The sequence below is a fragment of the Maniola hyperantus genome, chromosome 6, assembly GCF_902806685.2.
Source record: "Maniola hyperantus chromosome 6, iAphHyp1.2, whole genome shotgun sequence".
NCBI lineage: Eukaryota > Metazoa > Arthropoda > Insecta > Lepidoptera > Nymphalidae > Maniola > Maniola hyperantus.
In genome coordinates, this window is record NC_048541.1 from 4,297,853 (window position 1) to 4,312,769 (window position 14,917).

At 39.1% G+C, this 14,917-nt stretch overlaps 2 protein-coding genes and 1 long non-coding RNA gene across 3 annotated transcripts in view; 1 reads left to right on the forward strand and 2 right to left on the reverse strand.

The window, feature by feature from the left end:
- Nucleotides 1-14,917, reverse strand: part of LOC117982780 (venom dipeptidyl peptidase 4-like) — a 45,280-nt gene that overhangs the window by 15,170 nt on the left and 15,193 nt on the right. The window contains exons 2-4 of the mRNA XM_069499333.1: nt 8,148-8,214; nt 1,560-1,884; nt 95-189 (exon numbers count right to left, since the gene is read on the reverse strand). Of these exons, the coding sequence (XP_069355434.1) occupies nt 95-189; nt 1,560-1,884; nt 8,148-8,192 (465 nt within the window). The 5' untranslated portion in view covers nt 8,193-8,214. The remainder of the gene's footprint in view (nt 1-94; nt 190-1,559; nt 1,885-8,147; nt 8,215-14,917) is intronic.
- Nucleotides 10,200-12,192, forward strand: LOC138402452 (uncharacterized). Its single transcript, XM_069499081.1, has 2 exons — nt 10,200-10,820; nt 11,401-12,192. Exons 1-2 carry the CDS (start codon nt 10,611-10,613, stop codon nt 11,713-11,715), a joined length of 525 nt encoding a protein of 174 aa, XP_069355182.1. The 5' UTR covers nt 10,200-10,610; the 3' UTR covers nt 11,716-12,192.
- LOC138402453 (uncharacterized) lies at nt 11,266-12,279 on the reverse strand. Its single transcript, XR_011236830.1, has 2 exons — nt 12,186-12,279; nt 11,266-11,361 (listed from the first exon to the last, which is right to left on the reverse strand). It is a non-coding gene; the product is annotated as an uncharacterized lncRNA (long non-coding RNA).

Consider the following 14,917-nt stretch of genomic DNA (forward strand, 5'->3'; position numbering starts at 1 on the left):
ACGTGCGGTGTTAATAATGCCATGTGAACGGGGTCTGACCTACTCAGTAATCATGGTTCCTAACTGCTAGTATTAAGGAACATGTTCATTTTACCTGAGAATCGTTCGAAATAAGAGTCGTAGCACTATCGGTGTCAACATCATATAGCATTAGGTGGCCATTGTAATCCCTGAATAATATTTCGCTTCCTGCAATTAAATATAAACAAGTTGCTATTAAAGTTTTAGTATAAAAAATTTAAATATAAATAGCAACAAATATAAATCTAAATATATAAAAGGAACAACACCTGAGGGGGTAAAATAGAGGTTCGAAAGTGTAGTCCACACGGACGAAGTCGCGGGAATAATCTAGTTCAAAATAAAACTTCTTTCTTAAGTTGAAACCGGATAATCGGCGATATTCAATAATGAAAATGATATCTTATATTAAGGGGACTCAGTTCAGTGCTTTCCTCATACAAACGTAGGAGGGAAATTACAGCAATATTCGATATTGTACGCACAAAACTAAGAATTATATCGATTTATCTCGTCATTATCTAGGTTTATTGATATATAAAACATTGAAAAAAATAATGATTTAAAAGTTACGAGGCTCAAAAGATTCCTATTTTAACACCAAATTAATGACAACTTTGGGTGTAAATAAATAAGATTAGGGATATGAAAATTCTAAAACAATTTATCATTAAACGTAGTTTATTTATTCATTAGTTGAAATAACTTTACTTTGCAAACATAAATTCAGCAGTTTTTTCTCAAAAATACTTTTCCTAAACCCTTTTCGCGCGCTTGATTTCAGTGAAAATCATCGTGCCTCTCAACTTTCTCATACAATGTTAAGTGAAAAGCAAACATGTTACCCACGTGCGCTGCCAATTTCGGTCGAGCGTCCTGCGTCACCTTAAGTTCATGAAATCGAAGGCTTCATTGGCCTCCGTTAACTGTCTAGAGACTTCTTTTTCTGAGATTTTTTTTTTGCTTTGTTTATTTTGAAGCTACGAGGGTTCCAAACGCGCCCAGGTCTGAGAAAAGCCTACTTACTATGTTAGTAAGTAGGCTGTTTTATGCACCATTTTATTTGTCTAGGAATGTACCGCCCATGAGACACTGAAAGTGCATGTGCAAACTGCAAACCAACCCAGTGTCTCATTAATGGATTATCTAGTTTTTCAGATAAGGTTTTCAGAATACCGTTGGAACTACCTCGGATTCTGCTTATCACTGAAGCTGCTCTTTTTCTCATGATTGCATAAAAATCGTCGGTTAATGCATCGATGTACGAGCTTTACCGTTTCGATGGCTTGTCGGTAAATCAATCATCACAAGACCGCGGCGGTTTAGTTAACAGACGCGAGTCGCGAAAAAAAACCGCCGTAATCTTTACCGCAAGCTTACGTTTCGCTTATCGATCATTGAGTAGGTAATTTGCGAATTTATGTTTTTTTATTTTTATTTTTACCTAGACCTATTTACACCATTAACGAGTTTATTTGGTAAATATTTAAGATATAAGGTATTTGTTTCTATTGCAGGTAATAATCAAACACACTTACCTGAAACCCAAGTTCCATTGAAAAAAGGCGGAGAGAATTCTCCATTGATAATATCTTCCAACTCAATTTCTGGCGGTGGAGGCGGCAATGTTGTCGGCGCCTCTGTTGTTGTCGATGTTGTTGTGGTTGGAGGAGTTGTTGAAATTGTTGTCGGGAAAATGGGGCCCTCTGTTGTTATGATCGGTTGTGGTGTTGGTGGCGATGCACCTCCCTCGTTCCCAGAGAGAACCACTACAAGGGCGATAACCACGCCTATCGCAACCAACATCGCGACGAAACCAATCGCATATCTGGTTTTCCTTGACTTCTTTCTGGCAACCAGAACCTGGTTAGAGCAATAGAGATTTGATTACTAAAATTTGAAGTAGTTATCAATCGAAAACTGATATCCAATCTCAATGTAACATTATAAACTCGTGTCTGTCTGTAATCTGTATGTCTGTTTATTGCATTTTCATGGCGAAACCTAAGAAGGTAGTTGACTAAGTAATGCCCCCGCCTGCCATACATTTTCTAACATTTATGTTTATGACCTTCTCAATTTCTATTTTATACAAATGCAAAGCTTGTTTTTTGCTTTTCAGTTATTTACCAGTCTCTATTTATTAGCAGTCGGGTTTTTTAGTTTTATGATTACGTAATTTTTTTACAAAAACCTTTACCGGACATCATTTGTAAACTATAAAGATTGTATTCGGGAGACGGACAGGGCACAGACTGTCTTTTACTGCGGAAAAAGGCTTTCCACGAAGGAAGAGAAATTACCTTCAGAATAAAAACCTCAACTATCTACAAAAATTCATTGCGAACGAAATCATCGGAACCAGTTAGCTTTGAAAATAGAGACGTACCTACCTACTACCTATAAGATAATTCTTATCTAACGAAACAGTTTCGAAGATAAACTATCACTTCAGAACACTGCCAGGACTTGTTTGAAATGACATGGAAAGAAATTGTTATTTTAAACATAGTTACTAACATCTGTCACCCGGCTTTACTCACGTGTTTCGTCGACATTAGCCCGACTAGTTTCGAACCCATCCGGGGTCCTTTTTCAAAGGGAGTCAGTTCAGGGAGATATTATATATAACTAGATGATGCCCGCGACTTCGTCCGCGTGGATTTAGGTTTTTTAAAAATCCCGTGGGAACTTTAATTTTCCGGGATAAAAAGTAGCCTATGTCCTTCGGGATGTAAGCTAACTCTGTACCAAATTTCATCAAAATCTGTTAAGTTGTTGGGCTGTGAAAAGCTAGCAGACAGACAGACAAACAGACAGATAGACAGACAGACAAACTTTCGCATTTATAATTTTAAATTTATAATATACGTATGGATGGAAATCACTCACGATAGTTTAAACGCTCAGTTACTAACCTTTAAATAATGTTTCATATATTTGTTTTGAATTATTTTAGATATGTACTGTTCATTAATTGCTCATGTAAGTGGTTGTCTACGATTTAGGCAAACTTTCTTCAGCAAACAAACTACATAGTTTATTTCATTATTTGTGATTTTTTCTAAACTACGTACGTTACGTACAAATTTGTATTAAATACTGAACAATTAGTTACTTATTAGCTTCAGTTTCTTCTCTGAGAACTTAGAATTCAACGTTATCGCTTATCAGTGAGGTTATCCACTTGACTTATAAACAAAGCAAGTGCTTAATAAATACTTTTAGCTAAATCAGCTGTCTACATTCTTAATTCTAATCAAAATACATATTATTAAAAAGCCAAGTCTTGACTCCTTACTGACTGACCCAACAACACCCAGCCCCGGACTTAGAAAGCTGAAATTTGGCACAGAGAGTCCCTTATTGTGGACAAAAAATCAGGTCGTATTTTTCGAAATCCCCACGGGGTAGGGTATTAAAAAAGGATATATAGTTTTGCGAAGCCGATAGCGGTCAACGGTCGCTAGTAATTAATTAGACTAACTACGCTATGTTTATTATCTCCTATTAATCTAGGAAGAGGGCGCTGCAGCGCAACACAGTGACATCAGCTCCGTAATTTATGTGAATAGAAAATAGTTAAAGTGCAATACTTAGTCTGTTTATTGTAATAAATTGAAGATCTATATTCAATAATTGCGTGCAAATGTTATCGTATGTGTGAGTGTCCGTTAAATACGCGAAAAGTGCAAAAGTGTATTTATACGCATGACGATTGTACCAACATGGCGCCAATGTTCGATGTGCAACAATAAAACTTGCCGATTACAAGGTAAACTAATGCCTAATGTAAACCACAACAATAAAATAGGTCCTACGAAGTTATCTCTTGTGCCAAGTTTGATTATAATATATGAAAATACTTAATTGGAATAAAAATATTCGTTTCTCGCATTAAACAAAGAACGGCACTGCACACCTACCTACCTACCTACCTGCTTGTTGCCGCAAATATCCTAAATCTATTGAAGTGTTGAGTTGAATGTTCGACCAATGACGAGTACAAAAAGCACCGAATTCGATTCCGGCCTCAACTAATACAGATACTATTTTTACATACCTACATTTAAAATTTAAATCTTATAAAATTAGCTACCTACCTAAATAAAATTACGGGAGCAATACGTCTTATTACGAGGAGAAAGTGCTAAGAAATAAAAATAACCTACTTAGGAAAAAATAATTATCTGAGATCACTTCACATTAGGCACTATTCCACGAGTAAAATAAAAATAAAAAATAACAATGGAAGGTGTTTCGCGCTTGCTAGAGGATATTAAAGAACAATTTAACTCGCAAAAAAAGGACTTCCTAGATATGAAAGAACAAATAACAAACGCAATAAGTGATCATATTGATAAGAAATTCTTAGTCATCTTGGAGAAATATAACGAACTAGAAGAAAAAATAAATAAGCAGCAGCAACATATTAATTATTTGGAAAAATATATTAGACGAAAAAACTTAATATTCTTTGGCATCGAGGAAAAAGAAAATACCTACCAAGATTTAGAAGAAAATATAATTAACAGCAAAATGAATTTAAATTTTGATAAAAACTGCATAGAATACATAGGAAGAATGGGTAAAAATAAAAATAAGTTAAGACCAGTCATAGTGGTTTTGTCTTCGGTGGGGAAAAAAATAGAATTATTGAAAAAGAAAAAGTGTCTTAAAGAAACAAATTATTACATAATGGAGGATTTTCCCAAAGAAGTATTGGAAAAAAGGAAAGAATTAAGGAAAACTCTTGAAGAAGAAAGAAAACAAGGAAGAAACGCAATGTTGAAATATGACAAAATAGTTTATTTAGAAAACCAAAAAGAATTGCTTTCTAAAAGTTCTGCGTATAAAATAAATATATCCTCCCCTTTGGAGACAAATCATCATAACGTAAAATTCAACAAAAATAACAAAATGTCACGAAAACAGCATAAAATTCAAAAGCAAAAATAACTTTAAACTTAAGATTGCCCCTCTCTGCCTCCCAAGCCGGCTGGTCACCGTGGGAGTGCTAGACTACAACCCTTCTGATGGTGAAAATGGAAAGTCTAGAAGACTAAGAGTAATAACATATAATATTAAGAAAAATATTACCAACAGGAGGAGGCCTTCGCCTAAAAGGCGAACTGAAAATAGCAGAACACAGTACTTACCATAGTTAAAAAATATTTACTTAAATAGGATTACTAAAAACTTAATAAATTATTTATACTGGTATTGCCATTATTTTAAGTTACATTGTAAGTTCTTGTACCTGTATTTAACTCTCTAATACATGGAATTAAAAAATATACTTGTCATAATTAGGTCATCTTAAATATAATAAAATAGTTATCTATTTACTAGATACTAACTACACACTATTATAATATTACTACTTACTACTAGAAAGTACGAACTAGGAATCAACTGTGGTGTAAAAAGGATCTTCACTTACAAGCACACAATACTGTACCTATATGCATGTATGTAAATATTTTCTTAAAATTATAAAGAACATTATTTTTACTTGTATGTGGAACGTTATGCCAATTATAAATTCTATAACCTATATACTTACTTATTATGAAAGAGAATTGCTTGTGATTAATTTTTATTGTCAGTTATAGAATAGTAATATTTCATCAAATTGTATTTAAATTTCAATGGGCATAACACTATATAAATAAGAACATTCAGATTAATATATTATGCAATGTAAGATTTACATAGTACCTACCTTTTTTACATAGTAAAAAAAAAATATAATAATAAATTATATAATAAAAAACAAGATAATTGTTATATATAAATATTGTTATAAATGATAAAAATAATAAAAATTTGAATTGTAAATTAGTATTATACAACTTTTATACATAGCAAATAATAATAGATACCATAATAAGTCTAAGCTTACCATAAAAATAAAAATAAATGTTTTTTCAAATTTTTAAAAATTGTGATTTAGTATCAAAAATTTTAAATATTCACTTATAATACCACAAGAGCTTCAAAATTATCGGGTATTTCCCGATAGGTTCGTTGCAAACAAATGAAGGAGTCAAGTTTTTCAGGTTAAAAAATCACTCGCGCTTCGCGCTCGTGATTTTTTAACCTGAAAAACTTGACGACTTTATTTGTTTGCAGGGAACCTTGAGGGAAATGCCAGATAATTTTGAAGCTCGTGTGGTATTCGGGGGATTATTTTTCCGTCCCAAATGTCGGCCAAAATCTCCAATTTTCACAATTGAATTCAACCTGTCAGTTTGACGTGTGGACTTCAACTACCAGAGAAAATTTTCAAAAAATTATCAGTATAATACCATGTAGGTTGTACCACGTGACGTCGAATGGTGCAATTCTATTGGTCGACATTTGGGTCGGAAAAATAATCAGATGTATTAATAAATTCATAAATTGTGTTCTATAAAATAAAACAAAAACCAGAAAATATTGCAAACCAACTTGTTTACTGTAACTATAAGCAACTATATTATGTACTTATACCTAAAAGCATGTATCTAATTACACATTGAGAATTGTAATAATATTGTAAATTTGTACCTTTTTCAGTAATAAAAGGCTTATTTATTATTATTATTATGGATATACATCTACTCTCACGCCCGTGTACAAAATAGATACATATAAAAGCCAAAGGAGTTATAATATACTTACATACATAAAAATAAATAAACCTACATAAACATTACATACATACATATTTGTACCGGGCGGAGGATTACACCCCGGCAGGGGAGACCAAACGGCCGGGGGTCAGGGCGACAGGTGTAGAAATCGGCGGACTATCCTAGCCGAGTCCAGCAAGACCGCTTTTTGCATCCTGGCTGCGAGCGAACTGCCACGGAAACCCAGTCGCCTCAGATGTTGAGCGAGGCTGACTGGGATCAACCCATTCGCAGATATGACGATTGGGATGATTTCAGTGGACTCCACATGCCACATGTCGGAAACCTCGTGAGCCAGATCGAGATACTTGCGCTTTTTCTCCGTCTCAGCTCTCACGAGGTTCTCGTCATACGGAATGGTGATGTCCACCAAAAACACCCTCGACTGTGCCCGGTCCACCACCACGATGTCAGGCTTATTCGCTAGAATAGTCCTGTCCGTGATGATGGACCGGTCCCAATAGAGCCGGACTCCGTCGCGCTCGAGTACCGGCACCGGTGTGTACTTGTAATACGGCAGCCTCTCATCCAGGAGACCGTACTTCAAAGCAAGCTCTTGGTGAAGGATTTTGGCTGCTTGGTTGTGTCTGTGCAGATACTCAGTGTTGGCAAGCGCTGAGCATCCCGAAAGCACATGTCTGAGTGACTCGCCGGGATGGCGACAAGCTCGACAGATGTCGTGAGTGCCATCCTTCAGAATGTACTTTCGGTAGTTCCGCGTCTTGACCACCTGATCTTGTATCGCACAGACAAAACCCTCGGTTTCCCCGAAGAGGTCACCAAAGCGCAGCCACTGCACGGACGCTTTTTTATCTACGTGTGGCTCATTAAGAGCTTTAAAAAAACGTCCGTGCAGCTCCTTCTCCCTCCATACGGCCTCCCGGTCAGAGGTGCTAAGTACCATCGGTTTCTGCCACTCGGTTTGGGCTAAGGATAGTGGGGTGAGTCCTTTATCACATTCTATGACCTCTCTATGCATGGGGGACCCCCTCATCGTCTCAAAGTAGGTTCTGAGGTTGGCTATCTCCCGGTTATGCATGGTCTTGACGCTCAATACGCCTCGACCACCACACTTCCGGGGGATATACAACCTCATCACAGATTATTATTATCGATCAACTTATACCAGTATATTAAAACCGTGCGAGTCAGACTCGCGTACCCAGTGTTCCGTACACAGTCGTATTTTTTCGACATTTTGCGCGATAAATGAAAAACTATTATGCATAAAAATAAATATATATTATGCATACAGACGGACAGACGGACAGACGGACAGACGGACAGACGGACAGACGGGCAGACGGACAGACAGACAACAAAGTGATCCTATAGGTAAGGGTTCCTTTTTTCCTTTTGAGCTACGGAACCCTAATAAGATCGCAGATAAGGGCTTACTCATCAATAATTACTAATAATTATAAATAATAGTATAAAAGGAGATTTTACCTGGTCACTGGTCCCCATTTCCATTGAGGAGTTGCCCTGCGCCATTTTGAGGTGGTATTCAGTTCACCTGCAAGTCAACAAAATAATCGAATTAGACAGATAAGGCATAATTACTAAATACCGCACCATATAGCCTAACTATCACGAAGTATCTAAATATTATATTATACTAGCCCACGACTTCGTCGCGTGGAAATAGGTTTTTAAAAATCCCGTGGGAACTCTTTGATTTTCCGGGATAAAAAGTAGCCTATGTCACTCTCCAGGTCTTTATCTATATACATGCAAAAAATCACGTCAATCCGTTGCAACGTGATTGAAGCCGATTTATAATCCCCAACATTGTACATGAGTAAAGAATCTAGATCTCTTCCGAAAATGTATAACCTTTAGTTTAGCTCGTCTTGGCGGGGGCACTGCCGTGCCCCCTGATTATCTGCAATACACGAAAACGCTCGGTTATTTATCAGTAAGTTAATTAAATATTATGCTATCGTTTGGCTCAAGAATTATTTTTAATCTCTCTATCAGTTGGGAAGTCATAAATAACAATAAAATACTTATATCATTTTTATTAACGAGTTAGACAATTCAGGCAAATCCTAAAATATTATGCCTTCATAGTCGAAAGAAATATTTTACGTTTTAGTTTAAACCCAGCTGTCCAGCGCGGAAATGCAGCCAGTATTCTTGGCACCATTCCACGCGGTCATGATTTATATAGTAATTAGATAAGGCTAGCTAAAAAAAAAAAAAAAAACAAGAAACAAGTCAGTGTAATTATATGCAATGGAGTTCATTGTATCTCGATCTAAGTTTATATAACTCTTGTATATATAATATATTGGGTAATAAATTAAATTGTTTAAACCTAAACCTAATTTATATACAATCATATTATTGTAAAACATGATTAGAAAACATGAGACCTTTTCGTTTAATTCCTCCTCTTTCGCAGAATCTATCTATCTGATTAATGTGTTTGCTTTGACTAACGATTTAAAAAATCTTACTTTGTAAAACAACTTATCTATAGCGCAAATTAGCCTTACTCAATTACGACAAAAAACTAACAAATTGGAGAATTTACATAATTTATCAATCTCAATTTCCCAATCTAATCAGTTATCATAATAGTTACAGATTATTACGATAAAGATTTTACAATGGATAACTTTTATTACAAGAAAAATTACTTTTTTTTGTGTTGTTTCGGATTGACTATGCTGCGTAGGCCCTATTGGCCGCTACAGCGTCACCGGGGGGGTTGGCGAGCGCGAAGCTCCGCCTGGGGGTGAGCCCTAGGGCTCGAAGAAATAATTCGAGAGGTCGGGGGGCAACGTCCTCCTAAGGGCGCCTCCTGTGAGGCTCGGACCACGGCTTAGGATGACGTTGGGATGGGTGGAGTTGTCGGTTTTGTTGGTTAGTCCGTACGCCCCCGAGGCCGTGGCGTGAGCCCACGTCCGGGTGACGTTAGAAATCGGGGACCTCGTCTTCGCCGGCGAAGACGCTGTGATGAGGTTGAATTGTGTAGCCCTACGAGATAGGGTGCATTGTCGGTCATGATTTGATCGTCGGGGTCGTTAAGGACGTGCTTAGGGCGTCTTTTATCTGGGGGGGTCGTTTCGGTCAGGGGTGTAAGTCGCTGCCTCAACTATTAGGGGGTTGGGGTGTCTAATGGCTTTCTCAAAATAATTTTTGGAAAGCTGTTTAAAGTAATGAGCTATTGTCGGGAGTTGGAGGTCTCTGTGGAGGTCCACGTTGCGCATGTACCACGGGGAGCCAGTGGCCGTACGCATAAACTTATTCTGTAGGACTTGGAGAGGTTTGAGAGAGGAGGGCGGCAGGTGTGCAAATGCAACACAGGCATAAGACATTATTGGGCGGATGCACGTTTTGTATAGCGTGACTTTATGTCGAAGTGACATTTTGCTCTTTGCGCAAATCATGGGGTAAAGCCGGGAGAGCACATACGCTGCGTTCTTGCGGACTCTACGAATGTGCGCGGCGAAGCTCATCTTGTCATCAAAGGGTGCGTCCACATCTGGCGAATGTGCCGCGAATGTGCAGCTCGCGAGCCGTTTGCGAGCTGCCCGCGAGCTGCACGCGTGCAGTCACGGCAATGGTTTGGTGCGCCTCTAGCGCAACTCATGCAAGGCTCGTAAAAGGCGAGCGCGCGGCGCGCGATCTGCGCGCACTCAATTCTCGCGCTTACAGTTCCGTTTACTGGCTCAGTACTTCCGAAGATGTCGGACGACACTAGTGCTTTTAATATAATTGCTGCATCATTAGCTATTATATTACTGATAAAAAGGAAAAAAAAAGAGACAACGGCGTTGGTGGCAAAATCCTATTTTTAAAAGAAAACAGAATATAGTAGCGGAGTTGAAAAGCCATCAATTAAGCGGACACTATGCCAATTTTTTAAAATTGTCACCAGAATTATATCAAAATCTTCTACATATGGTTAGTTTCAAGATTGCTAAAAAGGAAACGCATTTTAGGCTACCAATTTCAGTTGAAAATAAATTAAGTTTGACATTACGATTCTTGGCCACTGGAGATTCCTACACAAGCTTGCAGTACCTTTTTAGAATTTCTAAGCAAAGTATAAGTATTATTATTCCTGAAGTGTGTTTGGCGATTATCAAGTGTTTAAAGGAAAACGTACGTGTGAGTATTTTTCCAATTATTTTTATTTAAAAATCAAATAGCCTTTTTTATAAGCAACATATAAGTTTACGAAAAGAAAGTATTAATATTGAAACAAATCATCGAGGCTGTCATTCGTATCTTCTGTCGAATAATTACTTTCCTGACTGTGCGGTCTGGACGTAGAAGCACTTTGAGAATAAGTTGTATAACCTTGCACATCTGGTTGATAATTATAGTACCCAGAATCGGCTTTCATTATGACATCAAATATTGCCTTTTGAACCATATTTTTTGTTAAACGTGAATAAGATTCCATTTTGGCTCCAATAAAATTTATAAATGAATGTACTTCTTGTGACAACTTGGAATTATCGCTCAATTTTTCTGTAGCAGTCTTTAAAACTTGTAGGGCTTCAGTTACGATTTTATCATCCGTCGATTTTTTCTTTTTGGGCGGCGGAGGTTCAATAAAAGACAGGTTGCTTTCGGTGTCAGTATTTATTCCATCATCTTGTACCTGTTCCTCATCCACTTTATCTTGTTCTGTATCTGCTTGTTCCTGTAATAATGTTTTTATATTTATATTATTATTATTCAGGTGCCAAGGAGACCAGATATATGGCTAGAAGTGAGTAAAGGATTCGAAAATAAATGGCATTTGCCCCATTGCATTGGCGCAATAGACGGTAAACATATAGTCATACAGGCACCTCCGAAAAGTGGAACTGAATATCATAATTACAAATCTACTTTTAGTATTGTTCTGTTTGCACTGGTAGACTCAGATTATAAATTTATGTTTGCTGATGTTGGTTGCCAGGGGCGTATATCTGATGGAGGGATATTCAAAGATACAGAGTTCTACAAGATGATGCAAAATGGCACCTTAAATTTACCAAGCATTACCTTATAGGACTAAAGCGATACCCTACTTCTTTGTTGCTGACAGCGCTTTTGCTCTAGATAAACATGTGATGAAACCATACTCCGGTAACCACAGTAAAGGCACTCCGGAACGTATTTTTAACTATAGATTAAGCAGAGCTCGCAGAATTGTTGAAAGTGCATTTGGCATTGCATCATCCATTTTTAGGGTACTTAGAAAACCCATGATATTAAAACCAGAAGTTGCTGAAGTGGTCGTTATGAGTATTATTCACTTGCATAATTATTTGAAACTGAACGCCACCAATACTTATACTACTAATTCTAATATGTACATCAATCAATCCGTACCTAATTTCACATCTCTTTCAAATATTCAAACACCACAAATAAGATATTCCAGAGAAATAAACGAAATAAGAGATGAGATTGCTTCTTATTGTGTAAATGAAGGCCGTATTGCATTTCAAGATAAATATTGTTGATTTAATTACTTACAGTATTTAAACGTTTCCTTGGTTTATCCCGATCAGCTAAAAAGGAAAAAGCGTCGTAGGCAAACCATCTACTTTTGTAAGTCTCGGATGCACCTAAAAATATATGTAGAATAATATTAGTTACATAGTCAATTTAATTAATAAAATAAAACACAAAAAGTAACAAGTAGTTTTTACTCACCTTTCCCTGTCCCTTTACTTTTTTTACTTTTTCCTTTCTCTCTTCTAAAAGAAGATAAAAGACTTAACAGTTTGCTACGGCATTGTTCATAATCGCTTCCCATTATAGCACCTATTTCTTTCCACGCATCATTTTTTAGATTTTTTCTATAGTAATATTGATCTTTGGGATCCCACAAAACTGGAAATCTTTTATATGTTTCAATTAAGCGTAAACAATTATCCTCCGTCCACTCCATGACAACACGTACTTAGCCTCCAGTAATCAGAAACGAACTGAGCGGAGGGGTGCGGGCCGCGGGGCTTGAGGCGCGGGCGGAAGGAAGACGCGAGCCGCTAGCGCGCCGCCCGCTCGCTGATCGCGTACGGCGCATAGGTTGCGCGCGAACTGCGCGCGGGCGGCGCAGGAGCGGCTCACGAACAAAAATGCACGCGCGCAGCTCGCGGGCAGCTCGCAAACGGCTCGCGAGCTGCACATTCGCGGCACATTCGCCAGATGTGGACGCACCCAAAGGTTACACCCAAGTACTTGGTATTAGTTTGCCAGGGAATGGGGCGGTCGTAAAGAGTTATTTCAGTCTGTCGAAGTTTGTATTGTGATTTCCTTTTGGACTTTTGAAAGAGCACTGCTGCGCTTTTCTCCGGGTTAACCTCTATCCTCCAAAGGCGGAACCAGTGGCCTAGGCTACTGACTGCCTTTTGGAGTCGAGCTTTAACGTTCCGGTAGTTTAAGTCGGAGCTGTATAGAGCGGTGTCATCCGCGAACTGGGCTATATGAACATGAGGGGATCTGGGAATGTCGCTGGTGTACAGCGCGTACAAAAGTGGCGAGAGCAGGGAGCCCTGAGGGACTCCTGCTCGAAGAGGTCTTGGGGAGGATAGGGTTCCATCCAGACGGTAGCGGAAAGTTCGATTGGTGAGAAATTCTCGTAGTAAACGTACGAGTCTTTCGGGCACGCCTAGATGGTAAAGCTTGTAGATCAAGCCGGCGTGCCACACCTTGTCGAAGGCTTTGGCTACATCGAAGAAGAGGGCTCCCGTTGGGATACCTCTCGTTTTGAATCGGTTGAAACCGAGAAGGATGTGCTCCGTGAGGCGGTGCACTTGATGAACACATGAGTGTCTGGTTCGAAAGCCAAATTGCTCGTCGTTGAGGAGGTTTTTCTCCTCTACGACGGACCTAAGTCGATTAAGGATGACTTTCTCATACACCTTGCCAAGGGTGTTGAGCAAGCTAATGGGGCGGTAGCTAGTAGGGAGGTTCCTAGGTTTCCCTGGCTTGGGGATGCCTATAACGGTAGCTTCTTTCCACCTGTCGGGGAAGGAGCATCCCGCCATGAGGGTGTTGAAAATGACAACCAGGAGGTTGATTAATACATCGGGGAGTAACTTTAGTGTTTTGTTATTAATAGAGTCGGGGCCTGGGGCTTTTTTGGCGTGAAATTCTTTGATAATTTGACGAACTTCGCCGCTATTCGTCGGGAGGATTGGATCGCCACCTGGGGCGGAAGAGAAGATAGATGCTAGTTTGTTTTCGACTAGTTCTATGTGGGACTTGTCTACAGAGATGGTGCTCGGGGAGCATTGGGCTTCTAAGCTATCAGCCAAGCATTCGGCCTTATCGACATCTTCAAAGGCGGGTGGTTGATTGGGACGTAAAAGCGGAGGAGTGGCCGAGACAGGGTCGGCTTTGAGAGCTCTCGCCAGGCTGTAGTAGGCTACATGCGATGGCTTGAGCTCACTCAGCTTCCTGTCCCATTGTTCGTCGCGGAGTTCGGCAAGGCGAGCCTTTACCTCCCTCTGGGCTCGCCAGAGTTCTCTCCGGTTGTCGGCGTTAGGACATGCGTCATGGGCTCTACGTTTAGCGTTTTTGATGGTGATGAGCTCTCTGGCGTCGTCCGGCAACTGTCGACGGGTGAAACCGTTCGGCATCTGTCGGGAGCAGGCGCTTAGAGCATCGCGGATATGATTAGTAAGGTGCAGTGAGGCTGCATGCGCTTCATCTAGACTACCTATAATGTCAGGGATTTGAGAGATGTGCACAGAGTCTATAGACTTAAGATGCTCTGAGAGCTTCTTGAAGTCAATGACTGTTTTGGTCGGGGGGGCCGCGGTGGGCGGGGGTCCTAGCCGCATTAGGACGGGACGGTGGTCTGAACCTAGCTCGGACAGCACCTCCAAAGGACTCACCTGAAGGGCGATGTTCTTTAGAAGAGCTATGTCGAGTATGTCCGGTCTGTCTGTTGAATTGTCGGTCATTGGGTAACGAGTCGGTGTGTCAGGTGCTATAACTATGAAGTTAAGATCGGGGCGGTGCGTCAGTCTTTCGAGTTGGCGTCCTCGTGTGGCAAATTACGTAGGCAGTAGGCTTGATTTACCTACACTGTGATAGCCTCAATAATTAATATTTAATCAAAAACACGCGGTACGTTTGAGATTATAATCTAAATATTTGAGCCAAAACTAAAGACTTAAATATAAGGGCTAATACTTTATAACAATTTTTAGTGGATTAGTTATTGAAGCTTTAGTGCTAATATCATTCAGGATTTT

Bases quoted from the DNA above. Each gene is read 5' to 3' on its own strand.
- LOC138402452 (XM_069499081.1), top strand. From the start codon at position 10,611: ATGGTTAGTTTCAAGATTGCTAAAAAGGAAACGCATTTTAGGCTACCA. The intron at 10,821-11,400 runs GTGAGTATTTTT...ATTATTATTCAG, and splicing joins GTTTAAAGGAAAACGTACGT to GTGCCAAGGAGACCAGATAT.